The sequence below is a fragment of the Chiroxiphia lanceolata genome, chromosome 8, assembly GCF_009829145.1.
Source record: "Chiroxiphia lanceolata isolate bChiLan1 chromosome 8, bChiLan1.pri, whole genome shotgun sequence".
Classification (NCBI taxonomy): Eukaryota; Metazoa; Chordata; class Aves; order Passeriformes; family Pipridae; genus Chiroxiphia; species Chiroxiphia lanceolata.
Genome location: NC_045644.1, coordinates 19894984 through 19910060, shown reverse-complemented (window position 1 = coordinate 19910060; position 15077 = coordinate 19894984). Strand labels below are relative to the sequence as shown.

At 45.4% G+C, this 15077-nt stretch overlaps 2 protein-coding genes across 7 annotated transcripts in view; both read left to right on the top strand.

Moving 5' to 3' along the window:
- Positions 1-731: 731 nt before the first annotated feature.
- NDUFB8 (NADH:ubiquinone oxidoreductase subunit B8) lies at positions 732-4482 on the top strand. The gene is made up of 5 exons (XM_032694619.1): positions 732-843; positions 1014-1140; positions 1702-1801; positions 3396-3551; positions 4254-4482. The coding sequence occupies exons 1-5, from the start codon at positions 744-746 to the stop codon at positions 4344-4346; spliced, it is 576 nt and encodes a 191-aa protein (XP_032550510.1). The 5' UTR covers positions 732-743; the 3' UTR covers positions 4347-4482.
- Positions 4483-4518: 36 nt separating this feature from the next.
- SEC31B (SEC31 homolog B, COPII coat complex component) overlaps positions 4519-15077 on the top strand; it is a 38133-nt gene continuing 27574 nt past the window's right edge. For 2 of the 6 annotated variants that reach the window (XM_032694617.1, XM_032694612.1), the window contains exons 1-4: positions 6445-6539; positions 11012-11100; positions 13733-13856; positions 14629-14824. In XM_032694617.1, the coding sequence (XP_032550508.1) occupies positions 11022-11100; positions 13733-13856; positions 14629-14824 (399 nt within the window). In that variant the 5' untranslated portion in view covers positions 6445-6539; positions 11012-11021. Of the gene's footprint in view, positions 5425-6444; positions 6540-7572; positions 7690-8974; positions 9236-10537; positions 10695-11011; positions 11101-13732; positions 13857-14628; positions 14825-15077 lie in introns of those variants that run through there. The other 4 variants (XM_032694616.1, XM_032694614.1, XM_032694613.1 and 1 more) reach the window with 4 other exon arrangements.

Genomic DNA, 15077 nt, shown 5'->3' with positions numbered 1-15077 from the left:
TGTTATTAGAAGGAATGGCTTTATGACAAATTGTCTGTGGTAGTTTTTGAGCTGCAAAGGTTTATAATGTAAATCGTTATAGAGACATTACCCATTATGGCTGATGTGAATAACTGAAGGAAAATGAGTTCAACTACCAAAGAGTTTACATAATGAAGTAAACTGCAAAATCCTTTAATGTTCATATTGATTTTATTTACAATAATACATTGCTTACGTTTGAGGAATCTCATTGCTAAATTAACGTGCCATTTCAGCTGTCCACCTTTTCCAGGCTCCACGGAGATAAGGCGATTACATTTGGGTATTAACTTTAATAACATTGATACCGATACAAAAAAGGCAATTCACATAACGCCACCAGCCATGGCATCGATCCCATCGAGCATCGACCCGGCTGCTCCACAGGAGGCTGCCCCGCGTCTGAAATGCGGTGTCTGCCATAAATTCCCATTACTTCGCTTCAGACGACGGCAGACAGGGCGAAATATCGGACTGATGCCCTTTCCGCCCATTAGCGCTTGTGTCAATACTATAATAACAGCGGCTGATTAATTAATGCCCCGAACGAGTATTTAAAGCCGCGGCAAAGGCGGGGCCTGGGCGGCCCCGCCCACCCATCGGTCCCACCCCTTTCCGCAGACCCCGCCCACCAGGGGCCCGCCCCTCGGCGCTGGCCCCGCCCCTTCTGGCCCCGCCTCTCCGTCCCTCAGGCGCAGCGGCCGCGCCTGCGCGCTGAGGCGATGATGGCGGGCGCGCTGCGCGGTGTCCTCTGTCCCAGGGCGGCCGCGGGGCTCAGGGTGGTCCGGGCCGCTGTGGCGGCGCCCCCGGGGGCGCGGGCGGGTGAGCGGGGAGGCGGGAGCGACGGGTCTCGGCCGGCGGCGGGGCGGGTGCCTCTGGGGCGGCAGGGCTGGTGTCTGCGGGGTCGGGGCGAGAGGGTGGCGCGACCTCCCCGGGCTGGCGGCGGCCGCCGGTGGGGCCCGCGCCCACCCTGCCGTGTTCCTGTCCCGCAGCCTCGGAGATGTCCAAGGACATGCTGCCCGGGCCGTACCCGCGCACCCCGGAGGAGCGAGCAGCCGCCGCGAAGAAGTACAACATGCGGGTGGAGGACTATCAGCCCTACCCCGACGACGGCTTCGGGTGAGCGGGGTGGTGCCGTGCCCCCGCCGCCGGGAGCGTGCCGGGCCAGCACGGCCCTCCCGGCTTTATGCGGAGGTGCTGCAGGCTGGTAGTCCCTGGTGAATGCCTGGCCGTGCTGTGAGCTTAGAGCTTTGAAGATACATCAGTGTTTTAAAATGGGAGCAAATGGAATGAGTTGGAGGCTGTGTGAATAAAATACGAGAGACTTCATATGTTGTAGTGCAAGGTTAAGCCACCTCTAGAATAAAGATGTCAGGAATACTTTGACATGTGCCAAGACAACTGGCATTCCATATTTAAGTCAAGCTTGCATTTCACCTAGTATAGCCCAAAAAGGCCACTTTGAAGAATGCCATTTGTTCCAGTGACTGGTATCAAAGCGATGGTTGTTGTGCTAGTTGCTTTAATGCATTTTAAAAATGTTTATACGTAAAAGCTATAAAAACAAAGTAATATTTAATTATTCCATTTCCGTAGGCCTATCCTATAGTGTTTCCTACAAAATGTACCTAAATTAGTACAGATTTCTTGTATGTTTGGTGTTTTGTTTGTTTCTCACAGGTATGGTGACTATCCCATGCTCCCTGATAAGTCTCAGCATGAGAGAGACCCCTGGTACCAGTGGGACCAGCCAGACGTGAGGCATAACTGGGGAGAGCCGGTAGGAATGCTAGTAGCACTTCTCAAGTCGCTCACCAATGCAGCTGTTAATACACACACGTGGTGTTAATGTTTTCAGTGGAACTCTTTGTGTAATTGCATCACCAGTGCAGGTGTGTGTTGCCTGTGCAGGCAGAAACAGTCAGTTTGAGAGAAGCTTAAGCTGTGGCCATCAGGGTAAATATTTTGAAAGTGCTGAGGACAGTTAACAGCTTATGAGGAGGGAGACTTTACAAACTTAACTTGTAGGAATAAGAAAGTCTCATCCATTTTATTTGCCTGATCTGACTCAGTACAAGAGCCTGGTTCAGAATTGTTTAGCAAAGAATCCGTCATTTGAATGTCAGTCATCAGTGGAAGTAGCTATTGCTGCTTTATTACTCCAGGGATGTTTTGAGGTAGAATACAAATAAGGATGTTCTCTCTAAAGAAAGTTGTCCTTAAGATGTCCTTAAGACAAATATGAATAGACACCTGTGTTAACTTTCAAAATCTAAGTTCCTCAAATGCCTTGTCAGAAGTAATTCTTCACTTAGTGAATGTTCCCTTTGTGAACAACTGCAACCTGACTGGGGTTACTGAGCTTGGTAATTGACTTGAGATCTCTTTACTAAAAGCAGAGTTAATGTAAGTATGTGTGCATAATATATCATAGTATGAACATACCAGAGCATTTCAACACATGTACCACAGCAAAGTGCATGTTGTAATGACTGTAAAAGCACATGGAGAAAAAAAAAACTCTGTTGATTCTGTGTTGTAGTGCTTGGTACAGGAAGGCTTGTATACAAGCCCTTGCACATGGGGTTGGCAGTGGGGAGCCAAGAGGAATACACTGGTGCATTCCAGCTGTCAGCAGATGCTTCTGTTTAGGCAACTTTGATTTCTTCTCAGTCTGGCTCTCTGGGTTTGATAGCAAATGGCTCTGTGGGAGCTAAGGGTGGGAATCTGGTGGCAGTACTTGAGCTGCAAATTAATACATTCTCTGCTCTCACTAATGTGAAAGGAGACTAGGCAGAACGTGCTTGACACTTTCCTAGGTATACTTCAAGGCAGAAGCTTAAATGCCCTTCTGCTTCCATCAGGAAGGGCATTAGCTTGTTACCAGCCCTGCTCTTTTCCTGGAGTAACAGCAGCAGGTGCTCTACCTGTTTAAAGGAACCAGCTTCCAAGGGTCATGTAGTTAGTTGCTTCTTTGTTTGAAATAACACTGCTACTTCTGTTTGGGTATGTGACTGGGTTTCTATAAATGAGGATTCTGATTTATGTCATGTTTTTCTAGTGGTGCTGGGGAGCAAAGCTGAGGTGGAATGATTACGTATAGAAATAAAAGCTGCTGCTATCCTATAATTAAGCATGTTGCCTGGTATAAGCATGGGATGAAATTTGGAGTCTTTTGAATTTTACTGGAAACAACAGTTTGTTGTGACTGTAGGTAAATCACGTACCTCCTCTGTGGCTTTATCTCCAGTTTCGAGGTGGAGAAGAAGCAGCAGCTTCTGGCAGTTTTGTTGTGCATGCTGTAATGTACTGCTTCCCTTGAGAAAAGCAGCTTGACTACTCTTGGTAAATATACAATGGTCCTTGTTTTTCAGATGCACTGGAACTTTGACATGTACATTCGGAACCGGGTTGATACGTCCCCCACAGTAGTTCCCTGGCATACCATGCGCAAACACTTCCTTATCTTTTTGAGTACCATGCTGATCATGTTTGCTGTTGGAGAGATCTATCCATCTTACAGGCCTGTGGTGAGTGAAACCCAAGGGTAAAGGGAGGAAGAGTAGCTGTGTTTCTTGTCACTGCCAGTGCCTAGAGAAGTGGTTTTGCTGAAGCTGAGTGGTGGATGTGAATGCAAAACCCTACTCCTGTCAGGGGCTGGGCCAAGGGGTGTTCTGTGGCCTCATCTAACCTGATGTGTTCTCTTGGCTGGTTTGGCTCAGCTCACAGATACTGTTTCATAGTGAGCAGGTCCTGTTCACAGGGAATTAATTTTAAGCTATGCTTCTTACAGTATCCTTTCTTTGGTCTAGGTATTCTCCTTCCCTGTGTGCATCTGCTTAAGAGAGATGCTCTCTTCTCTTGCCCTTTTTTTTAGTTATATCTCATGATTTGTATCATTTGGGAAATGTAATCTTGAAAAATGCATCTGAATACACAAACAGCTTCTGCAATATGTTGCCCTCATGCTGTGAGATGAACTGTTGATTAAGAGCAAGACCACCTTGATGTTTCTGCTCAAGGACATAGGTTTATACAAAGAATTCCCATTTCTGAATTTACTTGCCTCATACTCTAATATTCTGGCTGAAACACTTAGGAAATAGAAATTTATGTTGTAAATGGCAAGCCTTGATTTGGGTGGGGGTGGGATGGGATGAGACATTTGCCTTGTACCTCTTAATTTGCTTGGTGAATGTGGTGAATTTGCCACTCTTTATCTCTCCTTGTAGGGACCGAAGCAATATCCCTTCAATGACCTGTATCTGGAGAAAGGAGGAGACCCCAGTAAAGAGCCACCGGTGGTGGTACACTATGAAATTTGAAAGTTGTTCAAGTGCGATGAGTCTTGTCAGCTCTGCTAGGGATGGAATCTTCGCTGGTGTTCGCTGTGGCATATGTTAACACTTGTTCTGCAATGTTCAACCACTAACTGCAGTGAAATACATCAATGACACCTACTGTGCTAGTTGTCTTCTGTTGGTTTGAGAAGGCTGAATTACAGCTGATGAAATTTTGTCATTTTTCTGAGTGGGATAGTATCTGTGGGGCAAAGTTCTGAGCGCAGTCCTAGGGCTGCTGCTCATTTAAGTACCTCGTGCACAAACATTCCTCAGCTCTGCCTGTTTATATATGAGATACTTCCTGTTGCTAAGTGGTTACTGCAGATGCTGCTTGGAGTTGAACTGGAGTGTCACCAAATACTCTGAAATGACAGACAGAACCAGACTGGCAACTGCCAGTCCTTGGGAGCCTTACACTGTGTGAATAACTGTCTGCCCTTCCTGGCAGTTGACTTTGATCTCTTCCTGGTCTAGATGCCCTCTCAAGTGAAGTTTGTACGACCAGTAGGAAGGACTAGTAAGGCACAAAGCCTTTCAGTGAGTAGCTTGAAGCTGATAGCAGAGCTGTGTGGATGGCAGTGGTATGAAAGGGCTAATGAGCAAGTCCAGCTCTGGCCACACGTGTTCTGCTGCCCCTGGGCTTTCATCCAAGCGCACGGGTGCCCAAGTTGCTCCTTTATGGCCTGAACTCATCCACCTGGGCTGGAGTTATATCTGTCCCATGAAGTCTGCCTGTCTTGCTGCAAACCACGGGTCTGGGGCCTCCTGTGGCTTCAGTGACAGTTTGCTTGGGAAAGGTATGGATATGGTTATATTAAGCTGATAGATTTGTCCAGCTCCACTCTTCCTTTAACATGTTCTTTTTTTCTCCTTGTTACTGGAGGAGAAGATGGTACCTTCAGTAGTGATTTACAGTAAATGTTCTCTCAACTCCCTTGTGCTATGCCTTAGATGCCGCTGCAGGAGTGAGTGATCAAAAAGGCCAAGGGCTTGGGCTGCTCTAAGCGCTTCCTATAAACTGGATGCTGTGCTCTGCTCTCAACACCCTATCATGACTCAGGTTTGTGCTTTAAGAGCAGCAGATATATAAGGAAAGCAATTTGTGATTTTTCAATCTGAAGATTTTTTTAACCCCAAATTCTAAGGGATCTTCGCTTAGAGGTTTGTATAAGGATGTATGTTGAAGGGAGTTATGGGATTGAATGCTAGTACATAGTTTTATTTACACCTCAATATTCATAACTCCTTCGTAGGTGCTGAACAATCAGCATTTCTCATGGCTTTTGTAAGCTTTCACCTCTTCTAGTTACAGAAATACTTCCTTTTAAATTATGGTCAATGATATTTTACCCTAGAAGTGTTTTTTTTAACTATGGGCACCTTAAAACTGAAGTCTGTTGTGTGGGGTAAAACACTCTGTAGGGATACTTGAGTAAGAATTACCATTCCACAGCAGTTACATGACAGCACTTTATACAGTGTTAGGAGAGTTGCAAGGAGTCTTCAAGTGAAATGAAGATGATCAGAGCAGTAATAGGAGCCTTAGTGTGTGTAGCACTTGCAGTGAGGCAGATTGAGGCCCGTCCAGCTCATTGCACGGTGTACCAGTGCTGTCTGCTCCATTGGGGGACTTCCAATCCTAGTTCATTCTAACCAGTAACTTCATTATGGTTTTCTTCATGGGGAAGGCATGATGGGTTGGGCAGATAATATGGCTCAGAAATCCTCAAAAATGGGGTTTGTAACACACGCAGATTTTCTGAAGACCAGGAGAGAGGTGAGCGAAGGAGGTCTGGGCCCTTCTGCATTTTTTTCCTGGCAATTAAAACGCTTTTAGAAAAATATATTCCTTTCCCTTATGCACACTCTCCTAGGATGGATGAATTGTGTAGCTGAGGCAAAGTCCTGAGGGGGTGACTGCAGGGGCAGTAGAGCCTGGCTGCAGCTCTGGTGTCCTTGAGCGGCGTGACCGGTCCGGGACCGGCGGATGGAGCCAATTCAGGTACCCTGAGAAGGGAGACGGAGCCCCGGGCGCTGCTGAGGGGACGGCGGGGCGGGGCCGGGTTCCGGGGCGGGGCGGCGCAGGCGCGGCGGGGGGGGGCCGGGCGGGCTCCCCGCGGCCACCGTCGGACGCCGGGCTGGGGAGCGAGAGGCGCGGAGGGACGGCAGCGAGCGGTAAGGGCCGCCCGCCCCCTCTCCGCCGGCCGGCCCGGCCCGGCCCCGCGCCCTCAGACACCGACCCGGCGCCAGGGACCGCCCCTGCCCTGCCCCTCCGCGCCCCCGGCCCCCCCAGCTCGGGGCTGCTGTTCTGCTCTCCCCGCCCCCTCCCCGCTGTCGCTGTCACGACTCCGTCCCCAGGGCCCGTGGCCCCGTCCTTGCTCTGGGAGCCCCGGATCCCGTTTCCCCTCGGCCGGCCGGCGGCCGGGGAGCTCCGCTGAGCCACCTGGGCCGCGGAAAGGCCTCTGGCGTAGCCCAGAGCCTGTGTGTGACACCCGGTGTCCGAGGGCAATGCTTTCCTCCTAGACCTTCGCTCGCCTTCACCATCCCACGGTGTAAGGCTGTTGTTCGGACAAGCTGCCTTGGGACGTACTTGCACTGCCGTCTGAGCAGTGCCTGCAATGGGCAACAGCTTCTGAAAGTGCGCAGGGCGTAAGAGGTTTTTTTATATACCATGGGAACTGTCATGGAGGAATGTGCTGAGCCCTGCCCTGCAACAACTCCACCTTGCACACACCAGTGATTAGCTGAGATTAGTGTTTCTGTAATCGGGGTTTATAATAAGCACGTACGAAAACAGCCTGGCCATAGGGTGTTGGGGAGCTGTGAAAGGAGAGTGTCAGAGCAGTGCAAAGGGAAGGGGCAGTACAGAGATTTTAAATTGATGTTGAGATGTGGAAACTATAGGTGCAGTTTGTGTCTTAACGATTGTGTTATGGCTGAGGTGCCTTTTTCAGGTCTTAGAGTGTCTGCTTGTCCCCCGGGTGACCTTGGACAAGTCTTTTTTGTTCTGCCCAAGTTTCACTTTTAACTAAGTGGGGGAGATCAGTTTATCAGCTCCTTTGTGTCCAGTGCTGGAAGTCCAGTATCAGCAGCAATTGTTCAGAGAGGAATGGTTGTGTGTCCAGTGGCAGGAGGAGGATTTCCCTCCAGTGGGAGGGGATTTCTGATTGATAGTATTTTGGGTGGTGCAAGAGAGAGAAGGCCTCACTAGAGTGACACCAGGGTTAATTATCATGACAGCTTTGAGGGTCAGTTAGCTCATAAAAAAACAACCATGGTCTTTTACAATGTACTGTAAAGCCACGAGTATTTCACTTTAACACAGGTGAGGAATTTTTGTCTCTCTCAGCATTGTTTGCATGGTCATTGTGATTTGAGATTATGTGCTTTTAATTTTCACTGTTTCTCTCAGTTTCTCTGGTGGGAAGTGCTCTGATCTGTTGAGTTTTGCTTTGCAGACACTTTAAGGTCACTGTGCAGGAAAGCCATGGCTGGGGAAGGCTGTGGGGAAATGATGCTTCTGCCTTCCGCTCCCTTTGGGGCTGAGATTCCTTAATATATTAGATCTGTAATAAGATATGTGTCTGTAGAAGGAGTGTGAGGAATTGTCATGATTAATTAATTAGACGTCCTGAGAAAAGCATGAGCTTTCTCAGAAGTCTTAGAGGCTATATTGGGAGATGACAGCAGGTGGCAACCTCTCCGTAAAAATTCTACTGTGGAAGAGTTCAATACTGGCGAATTTTTCTCAGGCAGCCACAAGAGTTTGCTAAAGAAGGGCTTTTTCCTGCTTTAAGGATCGTGAATCCTGTCCTGGATACAGACATGTGCAGCGTATAGAAGGATCACTACTCTAAGAGTAAGACTCAAATCAGGCATTTTTTTCCTTTCCAAACTCAGAGCCCACTCCCTTAAGGAGGATGTGCTGCTGCATCTCTGTAGAGCCTCAGCTGCGGTGGAACTGAACTGATAGGAGGTTCTTAAGAGATGGTGTGATCCTGTGATCTTTTGGCTTCTTACATATCTTCTGTGAGCCTTCTCAAGTCTGTTGGAACCACTGCTGGTTTGCCTTCAGGACCATGGACACAGTGTACCTGTTCAATACCTGTGATCCAGAACTTCTGTGGTTGTTTTGTTGACATTGAGCCACTCTAAATAGTGTCTTGTTTGCTTTCCTGCATCTAGGTGTGTTACCATGGCCAAGGCACTTTACCTTCACATTCTGTCCTGACTTAAATTGGTGAAAAGAGAAGAGTAGTGTTGACTTTCTTATGTAAAACATTCTATTGACAAGAAAAGCTGAACAATTGATCCATGCTGTTCTGCACAATTTTGGCACCTTATCTTTGTTTGCACCTTAAATGCAAATTATACCAACCATGCAGTCAGTCCAGCACAGAGGTAAGGAGTGGGAGCTCCTACCATTCACCTAAGTTTCTGATCATTGCACTCTTCATTGTTTCCTTACCAGTTAATTTCCTAGAGGGAAGAGGTCTCTTGGCCATTGTCTATTAATGTTTACAGGGAAGTTGCTCTCTCAAAAGCCAAGAAACAGTGAGGCCTGGATGTAGTCAGCTCCTACAACTGATGGATTATAACTGGAGGAGGAAGGGGCAAGAAAGGGACTGGTAAGGAATGTACCAACTGTCCTGCCTACCCACGTCTGTGGAATCAGGTAGAACCTTGTGCAATAACTGTTTATAGCAGATTCACCTGACTTCTGGGGATATTTTCATTCCCCTCTGCCAATGAAGGGAGGAGATCTGGACAGTGTTCCTGCACAAATGAGTAGGCACTGGAACATCTTGGCATAGGGAATATGGTGGACCCCTAAGGAGTACCACACAAAATGTGCACTGGAAGATTGGAAAGTAAGTTTTGGAGATATGTTATGATGAGGAGGAGATGACCTTTCCACTTCTGTTTCTAGGGTGCATGAAGAAATAGTTGCACTTCTTTAATTGTACAAGAGTTCTGTTCAGATTCCTTTGGGCCTTAGCAGCTAAGTTGGGATAAGGTTAATGTGAGAATAGCAGTAGGCAGTTTGAGCTTTGGGGGATACTGCTGCAGACTAATGCTGAAAAACATTAAATAGATTCTAGTCAAACAGCATATCCTGAAAATGCATGGGGGAGAGAGAGGATGTCCTTAACTTCTAACTGGTGATGGAGAAGAAACCCTAAAAAGGGCATAGAGTTATTAGCTAGGAGGTCCAAGCCCACAAAGTAATGCTGACCAGATTTCCCCTTATGTGGACCTCAGGAGGTCATAGCTTCATATAAGCCACAAGGTGATGGAAGGCTTTTTCAAAACTGAGTTGGTTTTTGTTGGGTTTTTTTGTTTGTTTGGGTTTTTTTCCTTTTTCGGCCAGACAGTGGGCTGGCAAGCCCACAGCAAGGTACATTTATGAACCTGGTTGTATTCTGGCCTGACTAAGGCCAAACTATGAAACACTGAGACTTGTAGCCCTGCAGCTGAACAGAAGGCCATGTGATATAGGTTGTAGTTTACACAAACAGTGTCAAGTAAGCAGGAGAAGTTAATTACAGCAAGCTGACAGGATGCAGAGGGTTTTTCTGTGCTGCCTGCTGGTAGTTTTACTTTATTCGTCACGATACAGTCTGAATGCATAGTTAACAGTTCTGATTAGCTAAAGCTATAAGGCTGCAATGCAGCCAAGCCTGAAAGGAACTGCTTATGGGAGTGACCTTGCTAGTCTGTGAATGCTATGTCCACACATCATTTATGATGCTTAGAAGGTCTGTTTGTCTCCATCAGCCATGGAGAGGTGCTGGGTGCTTTCTCCTTGGTAAGCATGGGATCCTGCACAGGACAATAATTTGTATTTATATTCAGTTTTGCAGCCTCCTGGCTGCCTGCTGCTGATGTTTGACTTTCAGTTACCCTGCTACATTATTGCCCAACTAATCTCTCTCCAGTGGCATGGGGAAGTTTTGTTTCCATTTTACAGGTGTCAGTGCTGAGATTGAAACCAGTATTTACTTGTGGATTACTTCTTCTCACCTTCTACCATTTGCCCAAAGAGATTCAAAGAGAAAGTCAAGGGATTTTTAACTTTTGCTTTTCATAGGAGCAAGAACAAAGTACATTAACTGAATTGGCACGTGATAGCATTGCACTTTGTTTTATGTGGCCACGTCACTTTTCTGCTTGGAATTTAGCCTACCCTGAGATTCCTTCTGCTCCCTTTTTGCTTATGTATGTAATGACATCTGCTTGTTCAGAGAGAGCAGCTAGTGCTAGAGCAAAATACATTTGTGTAAATTAATTTCTGCAGCTGATTTAAACCAGCTTGGACTGAAGACTTGAGTATGTTGTTTAATTTAGATCTGCTTTAGGTCCCTCTCCTGTGATTGGGATGTATGAAAAAGAGACCTATATGTGAAAGAAAATCTGGGGTCACATAGTTGGATTGTGGGGGGGTCTTCTGTAATGACGTCTAAAATATCCTGATTCATTACAGTAAAACTGTATTCACTACCTCAGGAAGTAGCAAGTAACTTCACTCTATTGAGAGCAATTTGTTCTCATGGTATCTTGGTAAGGGGAATATTTTGTTTCTGATGCGATTATTTTCATGTGGACTCTATCTGTCTATTCTAATCGCTGTGTGAAATTTCTTTCAGAGCCTAGAAAATGAAGCTAAAAGAAATCGAGCGAACAGCTGTTCAGGCGTGGAGTCCAGCAAACAACCACCCCATTTATCTAGCAACAGGTAAAGTTCTTCACAATTCGTGAATAATAAAGTATAAATCACAAAGATTTTATGTAGAGTTGTATTGATTTTAACTTTCAATAGTTTCCACCTAAATAGTCTCTGGAAAACTTACAAGCAATATACAGAATTACAGCTTTATGGTTTTTTAAAGTAACTGGTAGAGGATTACTTTTATCCCCAACTTTGACATTTTTAAAGGCCAGTGATTTTTTTAAAGGTTGAATACATGACTTTTTTGATCTAATTTCTAATTAAGTCTGTATGGATTCCAACACCTGTTTGCTATTGAAAAACAGCATACTTGCTGTGTCTGTGGAGGAAAAAAAAAGTTAATTCAAGTAATGTTTGTGTAAGCTCAGTTTTACTCATCTGTCTTCAGTCATTATCATGTGACTTGAAAATCAAATAATAGAAACCTCTTCTCCCTAAAGTTGCCTGTTTTGGTTAACATTCAATTTTCAGTAGTTTTGCAAAACCTTACATTTCGTTTTGTTGGTTTTATTAATTATTAACAATTGTTATAGTAATTTTATTTCCTGAAGCAGAAAGTCAGCCTGTCCACTGAGTTGACAGCAGGCGAGTTTATTGTCTGTGTGGAGCTGACAGCTTGTGTGGTAAGGTTTTGGTAGAAGGGGTGGCTTCTGTATGAAGCTGCTGGAAGCTCCCACTGTGTCCATTGGAGCCAGTGCCAGCTGGGTCCAAGATGGACCCACCACTGTTCAAGGCCGAGCCCATCAGCAGCAGTGGTAACACCTCTGGGATAACATATTTAAGAAAGGGGAGGAAAAAAGCCCTGCATAACTGAAGCCAAAGAGAGGAGTGAGAATATGCGAGAGAAACAATTCTGCAGTCACCAAGGGCCGTGCAGGACGTGCTTCAGGTGTCAGAGCAGAGATTCCCCTGCAACCTGTGGTGAAGACCATGGTGAGGCAGGCTATCCCCCCACAGCCCATGGACATCCACAGTGGAACAGATACCCACCTGCAATCCAGAGAGGACTCCGTGCTGGATCAGGTAGATGCCCAAAGGATGCTGTGGCCCTGTGGGAAGCCCACGCTAGAGCAGGCTCCTGGTAGGACCTGTGGCTCTATGGAGAGAGGAGCCCATACTAGAACCGGTTTGCTGGCAGGACTTCTGACCTTATGAGTAACTGAGGCTGGAACAGTCTGTTCCTGGACTGCACCCCATGGGAGGAACCCATGCTGGAGCAGTTTGTGAAGAACTTCAGCTTGTGGGAAGGATTTGCATTGGAGACAGTTTGTAGAGAACTGTCTCCCACACTGGAGCAGAGGAAGAGTGTGAAGAGTCCTCCTCCTGAGGAAGAGGAGCAGCTGAAACAATGCATGATGAACTGACTGTAACCCTTGTTTCCCCTGCACTGCTGGGGGAGGGAGGAGGTAGACAATTCAGGAGTAAAGTTAAACCCTGGAAGAGGGAGGGGTAGAGGGAAAGGTGTTTTAATATTTAGTTTTCATTTTCTCATTATTCTACTCTGATTTTGATTGGTAGTTAAAATTAAACTCATTTTCCCAAGTTGAGACTGTTTTGCCCATGATAGTAACTGATGAGTGATCTCTCTTTGTCCTTATCTCCACTCATGAGCCTTTCATTATATTTCTTCTCCCCTATCCAGCTGAGTAGGTGAGTGATAGAGCAGCTTTGGTGGGCACCTGGTTTATAGCCATGGTCACCCCACCACAGTTCTCTGCCCAGCTAGTCAGCTCTGTTTCCTGCCTGGGTTGTGCAGCACTGCAATATTGTTTTGACTTTTTTTCGCATGGATGACTGTCAAAAAAAAGATGGCAAAATGTCAACTGTTACCTTAGAAACAACATTATCATTTTTGGGGTAGATAGTCTATATTGTGTTTCCATAACAAGGCCAGAGTTTTGGTTGAACCAAAGGTCTTAGCTTCAGTCTGTTTTAGATCAGAAACTACATAGTTTCATAATTTGTACTGCTTTTTAATAGTCTCTTGGGCACTTTTTGTGCCACAGGCATCCCTGTGATAACTGGGGGACGGGCTGACTGTGTGCCTGGCAGTGTCCCACTAGGCAATGTGAAATCAATTTTTAGCTTTTATTCTGTAAGCTAGGGAGAAGGAGGGTAGTCAATCATTGTGTGACTGATAGCTGTCTGTGGGTCATTGAGGTGTGTTTACTGGGTTAGAGTTGAAAAACTTTACCTATAGAGTGGGCTCAGAAGGTCTGATTAAGACACGTGGTCATAGTTGAGGAGCAGTATACAAAAGTATTTGGGATCATAATTGTAGCTGGATTTCATGATGGAACTGCATTTGTAATTTAGAGAAGAACTTATTATTAGAAGCCATGGTTGCTTGGAGGAGGGTACATGAGTTATATCTATCCCAAGAGAGAAAGTTATCTGTGCAACAGTGACCTTGGTGCCCAGAATTTCTTAAAGAACTTCTTTCTAATTTCTTTCAAGGTCTTTGTCAGAATTGTCGTTTCTTTTTTTTCTGAGGTGTTCAGACATGTCCTCTCTCTGAACAGGCACCAAGACCAAAGTTGTGTTGACTATGAGGAATAGGTTTTCAGTGCCTTGTTCTTTCTGTATCTTGTGCTTTTGAAAAAAGTGCCCACTTGTGTTGCCCTTGCACTTCTGCTAGGAACATCTGCCCAGCAACTGGATGCATCCTTCAGTACAAATGCCACCTTGGAAATATTTGAGGTTGACTTCAGGGATCCCTCCCTGGATATGAAGCAGAAAGGAACACTTCCTGCCTCAAACAGGTACTGGAGGCTCATACTGATGTATCAATCAATAAAACTGAAAAGGGTTTTCTGGTACAAGAAAGGAGAGGAGGAGATAATGTTAGTGTATAAAGTGATCTTTTGAATCAGTTGACCTCTGTCTTCAAAAATTGAACGTATTTGTTTACACAGATCATGTTGGGTATAAAAGTAGAGCAGTTGGACCATTAGAGAAATTTGAAATTACTTGCATGGTAGTCAGCCAGTGAGTAGAGACATTATTTGCTGGGACTAACAATTTACACTAAAGAGCCTAGAGGCAGAGTGAAACTTACGTTCTAGCTTTTTAAGAAAAGATGATTTCTTTGGCTGATCAGTCGGTAACATTTGCACCCAGTGTAAAACATAGCCTTGTTCTAACTAGCAGATTTTAAAGGGGGTAAACATATTTTCCAGATAACAGCTCTGAGAATGAATGTCATAGTTATCTAATCTATTTTTCTATATAATGTAGGCTACAGGATTTCACCCACCAAATCCTATGTGAGGTCCTAAAAGTTTTAAACAAACAAAACAAAACAACCACAAGCTCTTCCTTTTTAAGTTCCGCTTAAAAGTTTTTGGAAGGAAGCTTATTTCTTTTTTTGCATGCAAGAGCCCAAGTCCTCTTAAAAGGGGATTGTTTAAGGTGCAGACTGATGGATGTGTTTGGTAGGTCAAAACATGGATGTGGGTTTTGGTAATGCAGAGGGTATCTTGAATTCCATCAAACATTGTGGCCATTGCCAGCTTTATTTTCTTCTTTTTTTAGGTTTCATAAGCTGATCTGGGGGAACTTTGGAAACGGATCTCCAGAGTCCTCTGGAGTGGTCATTGGTGGAGGGGACAATGGTGTACTGACAATGTACAGTGTGCACCGCATCTTGTCTTCGAAGAGTGAGCCTGTGATTGGGCAGACAGAGAAGCATTCAGGTCCTGTTCGAGCTCTTGACTTCAACCCTTTTCAGGTACGTAACATCAAGGTACCTGTAACTGGAGGAAAGCTAACCTTCATGTTAGAAAATATGCTTTTCTTTTGTGAATAGAGATTTATAAAGTGAAGGAACAATTTTTAAATTAAGAGGCACGGTAATTGTGACACAAGCTTCGTTTGAGATTCATATTTGGGTTCTGTTCACAACTTTGCCACTGAATTCCCCTGTGACTTTGATCAAGTCTCTTACTCTCTATAAAAACATGTCTTGTAATATTGTTACATGG